The 19,559-nt window shown below is 40.3% G+C and overlaps 1 protein-coding gene across 1 annotated transcript in view; it reads left to right on the plus strand.

Moving 5' to 3' along the window:
• The window catches only part of GPD2 (glycerol-3-phosphate dehydrogenase 2), a 119,262-nt gene that overhangs the window by 58,851 nt on the left and 40,852 nt on the right, over positions 1–19,559 (plus strand). The window contains exons 7-9 of the mRNA XM_075829303.1: positions 11,895–12,059; positions 13,409–13,553; positions 15,741–15,934. Coding sequence (XP_075685418.1) covers positions 11,895–12,059; positions 13,409–13,553; positions 15,741–15,934 — 504 coding nt within the window. The remainder of the gene's footprint in view (positions 1–11,894; positions 12,060–13,408; positions 13,554–15,740; positions 15,935–19,559) is intronic.

The following is a 19,559-nucleotide window of genomic DNA, read 5'->3' on the forward strand; positions in this document are numbered from 1 at the left end:
GTCCGCCCACATAGTACATGGATGTGTTGGGTCCCTCAGTGGGAGAGATGTACTCTGGCTGATAGATGAGTTAGGAGTAGAGGATCCTCTAACCATTAACTCAGAATTTCTCCATGGGGTGTTTGGTTTAGAAAACCAATTCCAGACAAAACTGTGGAAAAAAACATATGCACTGTATTATCCCTAGAGTGGTGCATGACACAGGGATTCTCTCTTTTTAAAGGGAGTAAATGGAGCAGCATAGTAGCAGTACAGACATCAAAAAGTAGGGTGTAGTGCTGCAGGGTACCCAGCTACAAAGTCACCATCCTCTAAGACCCAACAAGAAAGGAGAGGCTTAATGGCGGAGCTGAAATCTTACATCTGTGGACATGAGTGAATAAATAGATTTGGAATGCTGCCTTTTTTCCCCCTTGTTTGGTATTCTCCATTTGGTGTTCTGTGAATCCCTGTGTCATGCACCCCCTCTCTGGGATTACATTAGGTATAACACCGCCTATAAATCTTTCCTGGTGTGTTCCTTTAACTATGTATTATGCTTAAAGGGGTTCTCTGGTTTGGATAATAAGCACATCACAAAGTCTCCCTCTACTAAGACCTCCAGCGATCAGTTGTAATCTGTGAGGACAGCCGTCTTCTAAGTGTTTCATTTCCCTGCAGCGCCACTGGAGGGGAAATTAAGTATTACACAGTGTCCATTCAAATGGGTTGTCTTTGTAATGCAGTACAGGACAGGTCCTCCAGAATGAGAGACGCTCCCTGGTCAAGAGATGAAGATTCTGACCATAGGACCCTCTCTATTCACTCATAATTCCCTAATATCCTATATGAAATATTTTTTTTTCTAAACTGAACAACCCATCTAAGAGGGAGCAAGAATGACTCATAAAGGTACATTAATCTAAATGAGGGGAACGATGAAAGAACTCCTCACAGCTCAAGTAGTAACGCAAACGCTCTATCTAATGTAATAGGGAGTCAAAGCCTTTAGCGCATTGCAGCAGGCACTTGTCATATAGTCACAATCTGTCCCTTTTTGCTCTGCGTCCTTCTGTGCACCAGCATTGTGACAATTATATTCTTATTTTCTGCAACCTCTAGTTGTGGCCTACGGTAAACTAAAAAAGAATTATATGTTTGGATGAACCAGTAAAAATCAGATGGATAATTATGCCGTGGAATGAGCAGCATCGTGGCTATTTTTAATTGAAGTCTATTCATGTAGCCAAAGAACACAAAGAGCATTAGCAATGGTGTAAGTACCAGCAATAGCATTTCCCAGACTGCACCAGAGGCTATGCTTGCTCTGTCTTAGCATCTGGAAGCTAAAGCATATGTTGGATGTTAGCCTGGGTGTACACAATGTGTCCTATTTATTTAAGGCTTCCTTTGAAGGCACAACTTACAAGTGTGTTTCTTAGGGGTACATGTCAGACTTGATTTAGCATTGACTTGAATTCGGATACTCCTGAACAGCAAAAAGGCAACATTTTGGGGGAGGAATGTGGCTGCTATCTGAGCAGCGATCTGTCACTTTCATTTATGTAGCTCAAGGACATCTACCAAAGCGGCATCGCAGAGATTTCAATAAATTAGAATATGCTTTGTTTAAAGAACAGTATACTTAGGACTGGGCCCATTCACGGCAAACACAGCTTTTGATTAAAATGTGAGACAAAGATAAATAATGCATATAGATATAGTGAAGTGTATATAGAAAAGTGTATGTATATATGAATATAAAAATAAGTAATAAGTAAACCACCGGGGTTATATTAAATCTTTTTATACAGGTCAAGCCTTCCCATGACTACCCCATACTCTTTGTTTTACAATAGGGGGTTATATTATTTTCAATGTGTGCATTATTGAAGTGCATCATGTAACATATCATTACTTTTTATGTTCTATTATATATCGTCATATTCCCTACTCTACAGATATTATATGTGACATTCATCGTCTGTGGACCCGCCCCATGTAAACAGACCCTGCCATGGTCGGACTGACCCACCGGAGTATCAAAGGATCCTCTGGTGGTCCAGGCTCTGACTCAATAATCCGCTAGTAAAAGACAACCCTATTTGGAGCCAATCACTTGCCACTAAGGTCTATTTCTTATCTACAAATAAACTATTAGATCTTATTGATTATATGTCCTGTGAGTATAAAGATAATAACTAAGATTATGATTCAATTAAAAGTCGACGTGTACATGTTTTGTAAAGATGAGGGTGGGTCCGGTGGGCCTACAAAATTTTTTCCTCTGGTGAGCCAAATGACACTGCACACTACCATGTTTGTAGCGGCAATTTTCAAGAACAAAACTCGGGGACTGAATTGCAGAATTATATATTTCAGTCCTAAATTGACTATGAGAGCCCAGCGTTAGACAAGGGAAAAGGGTCATCTAGAACTGAGCAGTGTATTAGGTCATTCAGCATTTAAAGGGGTTGTCCTATAGCAGGGATTCCCAACCGATGGCTCACCATCTGTTAAACTACAGCTCCCAGCAAGCCCTGACCGTCACACGTTTCTAGGTCATTCTCGGAGTTGTCACTTGGATTTCAACACAATTTTTTTTATTCCCCAGAAACCGCACCACCTTTGTCCATTGGCTGCATTTGGTATTGTAGTTCAGTCTTATGGGGTTGAGCTGCATACCAGACATAGCCCATAGACACACGTGGTGTGGAAGTTCAATGTAAAAATCGTATTCTCTAAGCTCCCTCTAGGGGTGGCTTCTGGCAGTCAGAATTTTATGACTTAACGCTAGAACTATGCAGGGGATTTGGAGCTCTGTTTAAGAAATGAGAGCTCTGCTGACATAACGGTTTATTAATAAATTAATCTGTATATACTTTGAAAAGTTTAAAAGATGGAGTTTAATGGTGGACATTTACAAACCACATCCTATCAGATCACTACTTTTATCTCGTCGTCTGGTTGTCCTGTAAGGGTATGTGCACACACAGATGTAATGGAGGCGTTTTACGCCTCGAATTATGCCTGAAAAGACGGCTCTAATACGTCGGTAAACATCTGCCCATTGCTTGCAATGGGTCTTACGATGTTCTGTGCAGACGAGCTGTCATTTTACGCGTCGCTGTCAAAATGCGGCTCGTAAAATGACGGCTCGTCAAAAGAAGTGCAGGACACTTCTTGGGACATTTTTGGAGCCGTTTTCTCATACTCTATTGAAAACCGCTCCAAAAACGTCCGTAAAGAACGCCGCGAAAAACGCGAGTTGCTCAAAAAACTTCTGAAAATCGGGAACTGTTTTCCCTTGAAAACAGCTCCGTATTTTCAGACGTGTTTTGTTAATCGTGTGAACATACCCTAATAGTAAGACCTACATTTTCTGCCAGTGCTAATATTCCTAAATAAAGGGCCATTTACACGGGCCAATGATCGAGCAAACGAGCCTCCATACAGATGTAAACGGGGCAGCGATCAGCCGACGAGCGAGCGTCTACCGGCTGATTTCATCTTTTATCCTGCCCTGAAAGTCATCGCTGTTGGAAGCGCATCCACCGTGTAAACAGAGGATGTGCAGCCCATATTATGTAAACTGATCGTATTAATGATCGTTCCTCCCCATACAGTTTACAGTGCCCCCTGAGCGCTGATCGTCCTGTAGTTATCGGTGATGGTTATGGGCACAGATCTGCCTGTGTAAACCAAGCTGAACACTCTGATGACGTTCGGTCCCTGTAGACGTACAGACAGAAGAATCTTACACTCCACACAGGAAAATAGTTTTACTAAATTGTAGAACATGTTAAAAATATTTCACCCTGGCCTCCTTTTTAAGTTGAAAATTAATTTAAAAAAAACCATCGCATACCCACAGCAGTTTTGCTAAATATTATGCGAGTCCTCCGAGTAGTCACCCACTGCTTGCCACCCCTGCTGCTGGAGTACAGCTCAAACATATCTTACTAACAAATGCTCTGGATAAAGAAAAAACATTTTAGTATGTTAAAGTGGTTGCCTCCACTCGACACCCCTTTTTGGTTTGAAGCTGACCAGGCGATCATCTGATCGTCACATTTCTGGCTTCCCTAATCCCCGACATTAACCGTTTACCGTGAGGGAAGCCAAGTATGGCCATTGAAAAGGTCACGACGTAATACATGTACAGGACAGGTCTGTTAGTTGCTCTTTGCTTTGGCTAACGGGGGGATTATTATAGTAAGAAACTTAGATCTGTTTTTACTGGAGGTTCCCTTTAAATGTCGTCATTGTTTAAAAAAACAAAAAACTTTATTTCCCTATTTTAATCTACAAAAGCTGAAATAAATAGATTTTTTTTTTCCTCATTTCCACCTGAATGGCTGAACACCTTGTTCTGCGTTACAATTGAAGCCCTCCAATGTATTGCATCTGCTGCGCTGGTATTTCTGCAGCGGCTGCCAAACTAAAGGCACATTTGCGGGGTTTTATTAACATATGTTTCTAACAAAACCACATCTTGTATGTTCCTCCGCTGCTCTGCACCATGGCAGCGGTCCCAAAAGCCTACAGACGATAACTGAATCTCCTGCTGTACCTGTAACAATTTAATTGTATAAGTCAGCCCAGTCAGGCATTCCCGGCTCATGACTCGGAGACATGAAATTCATTGTCATTATTGTCCCTGTCATTTTGTATCATTATGTCTTGCTGCAGAATTTTCCTCACTCCAGTGCTTTTTCTACCTCCAGGAATCGGAGATTATGGCTGAGGTTGGGGCGGGGGCAGGACTATGAACTACATTTACCTCAAGGGAGCCTCATATCATACTGTTTTTTTTTTCCTCTGACTGGCTGAATTTGACTGTTTATTCCCCGACACCGGCCACGACCAAATTACATGTAGTTTTATGGAAATGTCAGATTTCGTGTGCTCGACCCTTCTCTGCCAAAAGGGACATTAATGCATTTGAGGGCATGTCCGTAATACGAGGGAGAAGGGTTAAACGTTAATACAGCTAAAATATATATTTTTAATTTCGTTATTTTTTTTTTTAGTCTTTTTGTATTCCATTTTTTTTCATACATGAACAGCTCTTGGAGGGGGGACATGTGTACAAATGGATGTTTGTATAATAGTATATTGTTCTGTTTTTTTATTTTGTAGTAATATCACTTTATATCCATGCTTTTTATTATATATATATATATATGTGTCTGTGTGTATAATAAGTTAATAATGTACTACCATAAGTCAGAAGAATATTAGAAGTCACCGAGGAGCTCTGCGACCATATGAAAGCGCCAGGACACTGTTCGAGTATGTTTCCACGGGTCACAGAACGCTATAGGTGACTTCTAATATTCTTTATAATTTATAGAGGGTACGTTATTTCTTATAATTCACACCTCAGGGGTTGTAGAACTTCTTGAAGGGATCAGTGAGCTTCCCGTCCACCATTGATATTAAACTCCCTCATCCTTTAAAAAAAGAAGTTCTGCAGCATCTGAGATGTGTATTATGATCTGCAGCAGATGAGGGGTACTTCTGAAGAACCTCTTATTTTTTTTTATTTCTAAATAATTTTTATTTTTTAAAGAGAGGCAGCATTATATGTCAGTCAATGAGGAGTTGGCAGAGAAAAACGAAATTGACAATCTGACAGACGGCTTCTGCAGGAAGAGATGAACAGCGTCTGTGTGGCACCGCTCATCTTTGTATAATCTGCTTATGTATCAAATATTTTTTACAGTAAAAGTACCCCTGTTGCTATTAGTAACTATTCCGGAACATTGTGTAGCATTAGCATCCAGGTATATGAATGGGACATTATAGGGATGGTTGTGACTTGAGGCCTCAGAATTGCAATGACCTCCATGTCCAACTCAAGGGCCACAGCTCTGCTAAGAAAATGTTGCGATCGTGAATCCATTCAACAAAGTTAAGATTCTAAAACTCGGTCAACCTTCGTGTTTTATGTATCTGTTTTATATTTAAGTTGATTTTTTTTATCTTATTTTTGATTAGCTCTTTCTCCGTAAACCCTTAATATAATATAATATTTCCCAAATCGCAGTACGGTCAAGTGGAGTGCATAGACTACATTGACTCAGAAACGTATTCAAGTGTCTGTTAGCATCAATTTCCTGACAAAATGAGGCTTCATCACTAGCTCTAAATATCTACCTGTTGAACTGCTGCCAGATCTGGAACCGTTCAAGGACCGATGAAGATAAATTACTTCCAGTAGCCAGTTCTCAAATCAGTCAGTGATGCAAGAAGAGAGATGCTGACCCATAGTCCTCCATTCTTATCAGATTTAACACTTCACTTACAAGAATAACTTGTAAGTGCGTCCATTGTGTAGAGGTAAAAATTTATGGACTGAATCAATATTCTGCCAATTCTATAGAACTTGTTTCTCGTGAGATGACTCGCTGCACTGTCAATGTATAGGTTTTCCCTTTTGAAGCCGTACTAATACAATAATAATTATAATGGTCTTAAAGGGAACCTGTCACTTTGAACATCTGCGGGCTGCATGTTATAGAGCAGGAGGAGATGAGCGGATTGCAACATAAATTTGTGCGAAAAGATTCAGGATAACCTGTATATTATTAATTTAAATTTCTTTAAACTCTGGGTTTATGAGTCCAGTGGGTGGTCCTATTCAGTAGGACTGCCCACTGGACTAATAGGTCTACAAAGGATTTAAAGTACAATTTATACAGGATTTCCCCCCCCCCCCTACAAACACTAGATCAATCGGCTATATTCGCTCCTCCTGCTGTATCATCTCACTCGCTACCCACAGATAGGACTCCATGTTCAATGTGAGCAGTTCCCTTTAAGAAAGTAGAGAAAAGTGGAAATGATCTGATAATGATCTTGCAGAGTAGCAATAAATTCAGACTCCCCATCGTTGGCCTGCAAATCTATAAGCACAATCCCTGTCGCTGATACAGGATGTCATAAAACAGCCGGTGTCTGCTGACAGGGAAGACATAAGGAATATGAACTCCTTGCTGTATGATCTAAACGCTTCCACTACTTCCATTAAACTTACACACGTTAACGTTCTAATGTAATTTCACTGCTGACCTCAGAGAGACTTGTAGCAAAATCACTACAATAATTGTATAGACAAATCTATACAGAAAATTCCTTTTAATCTAGAATTCATGTAATACAACAATAGACGTTCACAACCGTTCTGGATAAAGGGACCATCATGGGGAAGAAAAAAATAATAATAATCTTTACGATAAATTATTTAGTGGGTTACACAACCATTGAAAATATTGTTGCAGAATTAAACAACAAAATCATTTGATAGTTAGATTTCAGCATGAATGCTTCAGGCTGGCCCTGTGGCACTTGAGGAGTTAAATCTGTCAGCAGCCGTATTGTCTCACTTTAATCCGGCGATGCCCTTTCGTCTAATAAACAACTGATCTGTTTTACTCACCACTTGGTAGATGGAGATCTAACTTGTGACTGGAGCTGACAGATGTAATCTGAGTGCTGGGGCCGTGTGTCGTACGCAGAACACACCCAAAGACGTTCTCTGGAAGGTGGAACAATGGTGGGAGACTGGTCTGGTCTCTGTATTCCCAGATAGCACATTGTGTTGCGCAGAACAATATTTGCAGGTTGCAGGACAAAGTGTGATAACTTTTGTAGACTTCTATTTTAGCCCTTGTTTTATATATATATATATAGTAACATGTTTCACACTGTGGCCTCTATCTGACTGCTTCTTATTTCCCGTAGTACTTGCGTCCTTATTATTTTTGGAAAATTCCTTATTTGAATGGTACATAGAATGTGGTGTTATGTTTTTTTTTTTGTCTTGATTATACAATTAAGGTAATTTTAAGGAGGCCGAAGACAGGCAAATAACTCGCCACCATTAAAGGCACCTATATAACACTGCCCACGACATCTCACATCTTGTCCGCAAGAGGGTACACTTAGTAGGAAAGGTCCTATAGCAAAATAAATATGGGGCGCTCGGTGCAAGATAGCTGTATTCTAAATACCCATATTTATAGCACTCAATACGTAGGGCATCACCATCTCCATTTATGTCCTCATATGGATTTTCATACTGTACCCTGCTCTAAAAGTACCATCCCATACTGTGTATGAGTCCAGGCATGTAGAGCATTTCTTATCAGAGTATAGACTCTGTTACTTTCTGGCCTTTCCTCTGTTTTAGTGGGCAAGAATAGCGCAGACTGCAGGGCTATTCTTGCTGTCAAAAGTATTGGAACCCCTATGGACTCCATTAAAGCCAATGGGGATCCCATAGTTCTCATAACTTTCATTTTTAACGTAGCCATGACCGATAATGGATTCTACTGTGGACAGAGCCTAACAGCGCTGGTTGAATTTTTTAATGTTTGTCTCTCCAGCAGGCAGGGAAAGTGGCGATTGTTGGGGGTGTGGGGAGGACAGCGTGGTTTCAATGCTTTTTTTTTTTGTGTGCAACCTTTCATATAATACGTCCCAAGTGTTGCGCTTTTGGAGGGACCATCCCTGCTTTTGACCCAAGTTCCTCATTGTGAAAAAGATTTGAATTAAAGGGGTGTCCAATCTCCCCAATTTTATTTAACAGATAAAGGAGATTATGTAAATAAATTTTGAAATTATTCAAATATAATTATTTTTTAAAGATGTACAGCTTCTCTTCACCCAGAGTCCCTTCATTCATTTTCAGCCATTGTCCCTTGCTTGCGCCTTTGCATCATATAATTTTAGAGCGACGTGGGTTGGGATCTAGGGAGCGCACATACGCATTTTTGTCTAGCCACTCTTCTGCAGCTCCATTAAATTCCATAAGACCGCTTTGGGCATGCGCTGTAGCCCTAGACCACTCCATAGAGCTGCACACGTCGTGTAAAATTCTGTATATAGATGAATTTTGGGCTAATATTTTAATTGATTGATTTTTTTACACATTGAATCATAAGTGGTCCACTTTGACCATCCAAAAAGTTGGGAGGTGTGGCGGTGGGCAATATCTTAATAATTATCATAACAATGATTAGAATCTAAATTGCCTTTTCAATTCAAAATTTATTAAACAAAAAGCTAATTCTGGTTTTACTTTCCATCCAGACCTCATGAGACTTCCCAAATTTTTTACATTCCCACTGGGATCACAAACAACTTTCGAAATGCAAGGAAATTATGCTGTACGTAAATAATTCATGTGGCAGCTACAACTTTTTTTTTTAATCCGTCGTTCTGGTTTATTCGAGTGCAAGAAAAATTGCATAATCTGAGTAAAAAGCCGGAAAATCACTTCTAGTTATTGATTTCAACGTGGCCAAGACAGGACGCTGAAGGGAGTGGACATGAGACCCACTGAAACATTGATCCCTCCATTGCCCTTTTGCCATAGACAGATTACTTTTGTACTGGTCCCTAGCACAGCAGACAGATCATAAGCCTGGATATTTTACATAATCAATTTTGTATTAAGGATTTGGTTTGCCGGCTGCATATATCAACAACAATATCTATTACTCACACATCCCCTCCTCTGCATTTCCATGGTAGACCCAGGGCTCTCATTTCAAGATTTGGACTGTTTCGACTACTGGCCATGTAATCAAAAATTAATTACTCCAAGAACTAAATCTCCAATTCTAAAAATCTGATATATTTTTTTTCAAGTCTCGGGGTCATATCTTCTAGCAAAAATGACTTTTGTGATACTTGTAATTAAAGCTACATTATTTTGACCTTTTTGTCCCTTTATTGAAAGCTGATTACAAAAGAAAAGTTTGAAAAACTTTTTTAACTTTTGGGCATAATCTGAATAATGTAATGAAACTTTCATTTTGTGGTAGTACTGTGTACAAATTTTATATCCATAGACTTCAGAGTACTTAGGCACAAGTAAACAAAGTGTGTGTATGTAGTGGTCTCGTATTTGTTTTTTCATTGACTCATTTTTAATGTTTTTTTTACATTTTACTAGTTGATCATGGCATCCATGACCCATTCCCAACAGCACATCAATTTAACTCGGTGCTAAATGGAGATCAATGATCAGATCTGTCAACAGCAGCTTGTTGATGATTTCTATGTAGCAACACTGCACACAATAAAAATTACCGATAACTGAAAAATACATTTAAACGTCACAAATGTAATAAAGAGGTTGAACAAAGATGCTAAGGTTAAAGAAAGGTGGAACTATAATTCTGCACAAACATGAAATGGAAAGTCCGAATTGAATATTAGTTTCATTAATGTAAGTGTATGTAGAAGATGAAAGATGTCTTTGTTTTTTATTTTTTTATGTTGTAGGTTTATATTTTATTTTTAAAATTTCCTAGGGGCTGCCATATTGGAGATACACACTTCTTTCCTATATTGTCTATGTATAATACAGCAGGGTATGTGTGCTTTTTGGCAGCTGCAAATAATGGAAGTTAATGGACAGAAAAGTGTTTATAGACTAATACGGTCTCCATAAAGTGATGTAGAGTACTTCGCCCTACCCGAGAGCCTTACGTGTGTGTGCGTGCGTGCGTGTGTGTGTGTGTGTGTGTGTGTGTGTGCGTGCGTGTGTGGGTGTGTTGGTGTTGCTACTATCCTCCTTATCTGGTCATCCAGTACAAATGAGTGGTCATTAAATTTCCCACCCTCTAATGAAAATGAGATGACTCTGCTGACCCGGTACCTGTCTACACAGCAAAACTGAAAAGTGAGCAACCCAACTCCAGTGGCCAGTGTGAAAACTGGAATATTTCTGAATTTTATTTATGTCACATAAAAATAGGAAAATAAATGTTCATAATAAAAACCTGATTGAAATAATGTCATTTTATGAGGATACATGCCCTTTAAATGACATATTCATCCTCTGCTGCATCTGTATTCTTAAAGAGCTGTTCATTTCTGGTCCAACCCTCAGGCATCCTCCTAAAAATACATTAAAATATATATCTTCACAATTTAGATCTGTGTCCAGGCTGCCACAACATCGTGTAGGTTCTGTGTTGCAAAAGAAAATTAAAAATCAACCCGACTTAAACACATTTCCCAGAGTTTGTGAACCGTATGGGTAATATGTTACACACTTCAGAAGATTAATCATATTTCAATAAAACCCTGTTCACATCTAATTTCTACTGGCTGATTGCATTTGCTTTATTATTAAGTATAATGTTTGTGTTTATTAATTGACATGACGGACTCCATTGTTACTGTTGATGTCTTAGTTTATTAACGAGTATATACTATCGTACAGTCATAGCGAATGAAATCCTCATTTGCATCTACTTATTTTTCTAATTGATTACATAGAATCCATTAATATTGAATCGTCTTCTCCCAACAATTAGTTGTTTACTTATTGATTATTTATGTAATATCCATTATTATCGAAGTGACATTTTGTTTGCACCTTTTTTTTATGTTTCACTAATTATCTAATCTATTAATATGTATATACAAATCTGTTTATTTTTACTCTAATTATATAGGACAGCAAAACAAATTAATAATTTTCATTGACCGCTATACAGGCGTTTACTTTTCCTATAAATACACCGTTAATTTTATGTTTAGTGATTTGTATTATTGAATTATTATAGTATTAGGGAGTTTTTTTGTTGTTTTTTTAGTTTTTATTTCAATGGGTGTCCAATAAATGAACACTAGTTATACGGCACTAATTGCCTCATAAGGCCTTCATGTCAATAGGCTGTACAGTTGTTCTGATTTGTGCGGCTGATTGGTAGGTTGATGCAAAAGAGACAATGTATCTTTAAATAATTCGGGTAAGATCTAGCCAGCCATCACGTATATTTGCTGTGACAGGGACAGATGTGACAGATCGGTTGTGACACACTTCCATACCAGAAGTCAGTGGCTTGAGGTGACTCATGTCCTTCCTTTGATTCCGTCCTCTGCTGCAGGACAGCACAACGATGCTCGAATGAACCTTGCCATCGCTCTCACTGCTGCCAGGTATGGGGCTGCCACAGCCAATTACACTGAAGTGGTGGGCTTGCTGAAGAAGACAGATCCGGAGAGCGGCACACAGCGCGTCTGCGGCGCACGTTGCAGAGACGTTCTAACAGGTATCTGACTTGTAGCCTCCTATACATACACATGCTTGTTTTGTTCGATGCTTCAGCTAGTTATGGAATCATAGTTCAGCCGGGTCCTGTTCAGTTTATCCCAATTTTCTCTCCAAGCCAAGACCAGTTAGTTTTACTTGGGTGCAGATCCCTAAGTCTCATCAGGTTCTTCTATAGTAAGCCATTGATTTAGAAATTCTTAACACGCAGCATCTAGACCCTCAGGAGTTAAAGAACTGCAAGCACCAGCAGAACTAGGCAGGCACGTCATGTACTGGAGCTTGTATAGTTACAATTTACCAGATATGGAAATAAGGTAAAGCTCCATCTCGGCGCATTTCCTTGATTAGAGTTTAATAAACCAAGGGGCCCAAGATAGATTTTCAGAAGATACTGATTAACCGTTTTGTATTTGTAAGTAGCTATATCTGGTAATTCGCTCTTTGGAATGTTAAATGTTCTGCTAATGCCATGTTCACGTCTGTGTCAGAGACTCTTTTTGGAACCTCCGTCACAGATTTTGTCAAATTTCAGGGCAAAAGTATCGCATGAGGCGCTATTTTTTTCAGACAAAATTAGGTCAATGGGCTCTGACAGGCACCACTATAGTCCGTCCTGTGACAGTTTCTGCACTGGGTCGTGGCTTCCGTTATAAACTAAAGCCACCACACCTATGTGAACAGAGCCTTGGGGTGTATTCACACATTGCAGTCATATCACGGTTTTTTGCTGCTAAATCGCAATCTTGTTCTGCAACAAAAAAAAATATCACAGCAAAAAAACTTGATATGATCGCAACATGTGAATACACTCTTCCATGGTGGGCCGTCACCTCCCCTGTATTAAAACTGAGAGCCAGATCCAGCACTGTTCTTGGGGTTGTGGGAACCGGTGGTTTATATGCCCATTGATTACAATAGGTGCCTAGTTGGCTTTACTACTTTAAAAGAGTTTTCCTGCCATAAAAAAAGGTGGATTATCACTAACCAGGGGGGATGGTTTATTATTCCTCTGCACAGTCCCCCTCAGCTACTTTAGTATGGGCGGGGGTTCTAGCAATGTGCCGTAACATTATCAGAGATGGGAATACCCATTTTAGGGAACCCAAAATGAACATACCAACTGTAAACCCCCATCAACAAGTTAACATGTTCTACGATGATGGCCTCCAATATGTGACACGTTTGGCGAAACTGGACAGCCGTTTTAAGCATACCTCCCATGGTGGCTTCATCATATTTGTTGAGTACTAAGTAATTTTTAGTTTTCTAGAGAATCAGGAGGTACACTTTAAATAATCCTATACCACTATATATTTTTTTCTTCATTCCTTGATTACTTTTTCATAGGACAAGAATTTGATGTTCGAGCCAAATGTGTTATCAACGCCACTGGGCCATTCACAGACTCTTTGCGCAAAATGGACAACCAGCAAACCAGCAAAATCTGCCAACCAAGTGCTGGTGTGCATATCGTGATGCCCGGATACTACAGGTACTATGGGTAGATGAGGAGCTGCGGCTCAGTACAAGCGCAGATACAGACGGACGTTGCGTTTTTGCGCGCGCAAAAACCATTTGACAGCTGCGTGTGTCATCCGTGTATGATGCGCGGCTGCGTGATTTTCGCGCAGCCGCCATCATAGAGATGAGGCTAGTCGACGCCCGTCACTGTCCAAGGTGCTGAAAGAGCTAACTCTTTCAGCACCCTCGACAGTGAATGCCGAACACAATATCGAAAAACCTGTTGAAAAAAAAGAAAAAGTTCGTACTTACCGAGAACTTCCCGGCCGTTGCCTTGGTGACGTGTCCTTGGTGACGCGTCCTTGGTGACGCGCCTCTCGACATCGGGCCCCACCTCCCTGGATGACGCGCCAGTCCATGTGACCGCTGCAGCCTGTGCTTGGCCTGTGATTGGCTGGAGCTGTCACTTGGACTGAATTGTCATCCCGGGAGGTCAGACTGGAGGAAGAAGCCGGGAGTTATCGGTAAGTCAGAACTTCGTTTTTTTTTACAGGTTCATGTTTATTGGGATCGGTAGTCACTGTCCATGGTGCTGAAACAGTTTAACTCTTTCAGCACCATGGACAGTGACTATCTCCTGACGTCGCGTACCGATAATTTTTTTGCCGGGTTCGGCCAAAACGAGTTCGGCCGAACCCGGTGAAGTTAGGTTCGCTTGTCCGGCTTCGCTTCACTCCGTTTGGATGTTCGGAAACAGAAAAGCACGTGTTGCTTTTCTGTTTACATTCATCCTTTTGACAGCTGGTGCGCTGTTTCAGTCGGTTCGCAAGGAAGTGCTTCCGTGCAACCTGCGTGGTTTTCACGCACCCATTGACTTCAATGGGTGCGTGATGTGCGAAATACGCAGAGTTATTGAACCTGCCGCGCTTTTTGCGCAGCAGACAAACGCTGCGCAAAAAGCACGGACTGTCTGTACTGCCCCATAGACTTGTATTGGTCCATGCGTGCCGCGTGAAAACCACGCGGCCCGCACGGACCGAATACCCGCTCGTGTGAATCCCCCCCCCAAGGGTTGTAACTTTTGCTTTGTGTACTGTAGAAAAGTCTTCTTGGTGATATAGAAGATCTTTATTTAAAGAGAAGGTCTCATGTATTTGATTTGATTTTCATAGATTAGATTTAAGTCTGTAGAAGAGATATAATGTGTTTGCTCTTTTATAAAATGTTCTAGCAATTCATTTTTTATTTTAAAAAAAAACTTTCATCTAATATTGTCTGTATAGAAAGTACAGCAAGGTGTGTGCTTTATGGCAGCTGCAATGAATATGTGAGTATATGGACCGAAAACTTTTCATAGACTAATACAGTTTCCAGGAAGTTCTGCTATGCGCCATATGCTAATTAGGTTGTTGGAGAGTCCACCGAATCTGGAAGAGTCCGGCATTTAGAGCTCCAACCGTTTCCTTCCCCTCTGCAGTTGTTTATGTCTCGGCTTGTATGATGATGTAGAACAGCAGAGCCGTCCATTAGTCTAATTAGCGTACGGGTCTGGCAGAATTAAAATTATTTTTTATCCTGATGCAAGCCCCATGATCCACCTCACTGGTATGTGCATTTGCCTTTACCTTATTTCTAACTAAAGGTATCAGACAGACAGACTTTCTTTAAATAATATGTCATTTTCTGTGAATCTATTATTCCCTTTTAAGAGTTTGTCTCAACAGGTCAACCTCTGTCCATATGCCCTATTAGAGTATCTGAACTTTATAGGGGGGTAGCTCAATCGAGCCAAAGCGAAGAGCCACTAAGAAAAAGCTCTGGTGAACCTGGCGTGTCCACGTGTTCGCCAATCATTTAAATGCCGCATGGAAAATGTATGTCAGGAGCTGGATCCTCAGCGACTAGATGATCGCTGGGGTGGCGGTGCAGATATGATCCTTTGCAACCTTGGAGAATGATTAACTATTTCAGTTCAGGCTCTTATTCATCAAATCAGTCTTGTTTTAGGAGGAAATACTCATTTGCTGAATCTTATGGTAGCTGATCCATTTTATTACAAAAACACCGAAATTGGAACTTGTCAGATGGCCCAAAACAAAGCGTCCAACCTTTCACCATCCCTTTGCAATAGAAGATCTCATGTGTCGCTTATACTTTCTCCAATTGTCATTTTTATCATAATTCCCTCTTAACTGATAATTGTTTATATCTTTTATAGCCCTGACAATATGGGACTGCTTGATCCAGCCACCAGTGATGGCAGAGTCATTTTCTTCCTGCCATGGGAGAAAATGACCATCGCTGGAACCACGGACACTCCAACAGAGATCACACATCACCCTATACCCACAGAGGAAGACATTAATTTCATATTAACTGAAGTCCGCAACTATCTTAGCACGGATGTGGAAGGTAAGTCATGCCGCAGTCTTCTACCAGTCCAGTTGCTTTGCGTCTTGATTTTTTGCGATTGTCCAGAATCTGTTTCACTCTTGGAATTGTAAAGGCCTTTAAGATAGAAGGACCTATCTTAGGGAATGTGAGTTAGAATAGAAGGTAAATATGCACAGTACACACTACTAAAAGTTAATTTTTGGATGAAAGTTTAAAAAAAATCTAGATTACAAATAGTAGGATTTCAGGGGTAGACACGAAAGCAACTGACTTTCAGATGGTTACCTTAGTTGTACTTACTCCTTAATTTCTACATACCTTATAACAAGTGCGCTGCTTGGCAGAAATTAAAGGCTTCGAAAGACTCCGAAAACTACAATGGGCCCGTCATAATTTTACAATCTTGGTCGTGTATTTCCAAGTGGCAGATGTTGACATAAGCAAAACATTAGTAAAGATGGCCTTAAGGTGGCCATACCCATGAAATAACTGTCGGCTGAACAATCGGACCGTTATTTATTGAGAATCTATCACAAACCTACACAGTTGGCTTGGGAGGCACGTATACCCATGAGATCATCGGCCAATGCTGCCAAGTTTTGTTTGGGCACCTTTAGTTTTGGACATAAGGGAAAATTCAATATTAAACTGTGGCGTAGCTAAAGGGGGAGCAATCAGGCAAATGCCTACTGGAAAAATAGGTTGCAATTGATATGTTATTCTGCCTTCTGATTTCACACATTTCTTAAATACGAGGATGATGGATCAAAAATGCAATGGTAAATATGTAGCCTTTCTTATAATCCATCCCTACATTGACTTTCAGAGTGATTGTGTCTCTCCCTAGAATACCTAAGACATTATCATTAATATATATATATATTTCTTATATAAATCAGTAGTATATTTGAATATATGAAACGTTGTAATATCTTATTAGGGGAAAGGGTATCTTCCTCATCATCCCCCAGCCTGTAGTCCCCCCTTTGCCTGCATGCAGACTCTCTGTAAACGTTCAGAAACCTCTTCAGTATCCCACAAAATGTTCTGTAAATAGTAGACCGGGAGGAGGGGGATGCAGCTGCAGTTGCTCGTCTATGTATCTCTGCATGTATGTGACACTGCATGCTAGGGGAGGAGAGGGGGAGCAGAAGTGTGAACACATCTGATTAGTTAAAAATACAAAACACCAACCAGGAAGAGCCCGCCGACTCCCCAGGCATGGAGAGCGGAAATGTGAACTTTCAGAAGGCATGCAGAGGGATGGAAAAAGACCCAAAAACACAGGTTCGGCACAATTTTGTCGTATCTACTATACATCTACATCTGCCGTCCTTTTTTTTTTTTTGTAATGATAGGTGCACTTTAAGATGCTTTTACACAGGTTCTTAATTTTGCAACACATTTTACATATTTTTATTGCACGCCTCCTCCTTTACGGTTCCGTTTCTAAAATCGACATTAAATGTGCAGACTCTGCTCAGAAGTGCGCCGCTAATTTATGTGATTTAGCATAATGAGTTTACTTTTCTGCAAAATGTGCTCAGTATATTATTCACACTTAGCAAATGCAAACACAGGCAAAAAGTAGCGAACATCTTCTCTGGTGAAGTGGTGAATAAGAAGCAAGCAATTATTCAATGTGTTCTTTATGACAGCAATTTGTCATTCGATCTGTATCCCATAAGGTGACAGCAATCTTTCATTATTTTCTATTTTTATCTGAAGTACCTTCCTCCTGTTGTGCGTTACGCACCCCTGCGGTGGAAGCCGTCATATAGTCCATTACACAACTGTATCCATCCACAGCCATGGGTTTTAAGTTTGGTGTATTTTGCATGACCAAATTGCTGTGCTCCAAGGTGCAAAGCTGTTTTCTCTATAAGCTTAGCACTTTGCGATTTGTGTTGAATTATATGTGGAAATAAAATTAGTTTTCAGTTTTTTTTCTTTAAAAACTTTAGGAATTGAACATTAGCAAATGTTGTGGCTACCGTTCTGCCAGGCTCGAGCCTTCCTTGTATTACAAGGACGCCATACAATGCCTGGCCATTGCTTTCCCTAGCAAAATCAGCTGTTTGCCGGGACCGTTGTGATCAGCTGATTGCCCCAGGGGTTGCATTCGAAGGCTTCGTTCACATCTGCACCGTCATTTTGACGGAATCAATAGCGCAGTCTACTACATTATTGATTCCGTCAAAACGTCAGGACCCCTGCACAACGGAGACAAACGGAAACCCTTGGCACCGGATCCGTCACCATTGAAATTAATGGTGATGGAAACGGAAACCTATGGTTTCTGTTTGTGTCTGCAGGGCTCCATTCCGACGGAAAGCTCAGACGGAACGGAGCCCTAGCGCAGATGTAAACGAAGACTAAAAGGGGTTTTCTGGTGTTATGTAAATAAAACTCAATCATTGTATAATTAAAGTTCTGCAACTTTCTAATATCTGATCAAAATGACCAATAGCTATAAAAAGTCACCATAAAGAAAGTAGTACGGAATTTATTTGTATGAAAAAAATCCTTAACTTAAAGGGGTTGTCTGCTTTTCAGTACTCCATGCAAAACTGATACACTGTGTTATTCCTGGTGCAGGTCCTGAGGGCGCGGTGTATTACACAGGGATTCTCTTTGGTGTTATTTGAATTCCTGTGTCATGCCCCGCCCTCCCTGCACTTACATTAAACACAGTGTATCAGTATCAATAATTAGCATTGTCTGGAGTGTTCTTTTAAATATATATATTTTTTTATTGTCTTTCTTTATTATTACATTTCCAATTAACATTTTATCACAAAATAGAATATAAACTAAATCTATGTTATACCCCCACCCCCAATATCCCCTACCCCGATTTCCGAGAGAGGTGTGAGATAGGGAGACATTAGACCTGCAAATCGACAAGCTTTTAGTTAATGTTTCATACACACATACTTTGTTATCTGGCTTATACCAGTCTGCAATTGCCATAGAGTAACTTATTCATTTAAATAATAAAAAAAAAAGAGTAATGCAAGTAACAGAAGTCTCCCTGCTATACTTTTATGGAGAGATGAAATGGATGGATTAGATAAATCCTTAAACATACAAATAAAGGGATCTAATTGTAATTTAATTTAAATTTTAAGATTCAACACACAAAGTACCTCCTTCTAGTATAGAACAATCTTAAAGAGGTTTTCTGTGTTAATAAAATAATGTTTTCAAAGGGGGGGGGGCAGTAAAACAAAGAAAGGATCATTACCTAGCAGATCCCCCGACGTTCCAGCGTAGCTGCTCCGGTGCTCCCCGCCGCTGTTTGTTGACAAGGGTGCATCGATGATGTGCCCGTATAACCATGTGACTGCTGCAGCCAATCACTGGTCTCAGTGGATATACGGCACAGGATCGCTGTGGTGGTAGCTTGGAAGTGCACATGTGCGGTCAATACTGTGGTAGAAGTGGCGGGCCGTATATTGGGCTTGGACTATCGGCTCCTAGACCATGTGATCGGTATATAACACCTCATTGGGGGGATGCAGAAAATGTAACGTCATGAGTCATGTGAGGAGCGGGCAGAGCCGAGAACGAAGGCAATTTTGGAAATGTTCAGGGGAAGAGTGTAATGAGTGCCCATATAAAAATATAAATCCTACAACCC

This window comes from Rhinoderma darwinii, chromosome 6 (assembly GCF_050947455.1).
Source record: "Rhinoderma darwinii isolate aRhiDar2 chromosome 6, aRhiDar2.hap1, whole genome shotgun sequence".
Taxonomy (NCBI): Eukaryota; Metazoa; Chordata; class Amphibia; order Anura; family Rhinodermatidae; genus Rhinoderma; species Rhinoderma darwinii.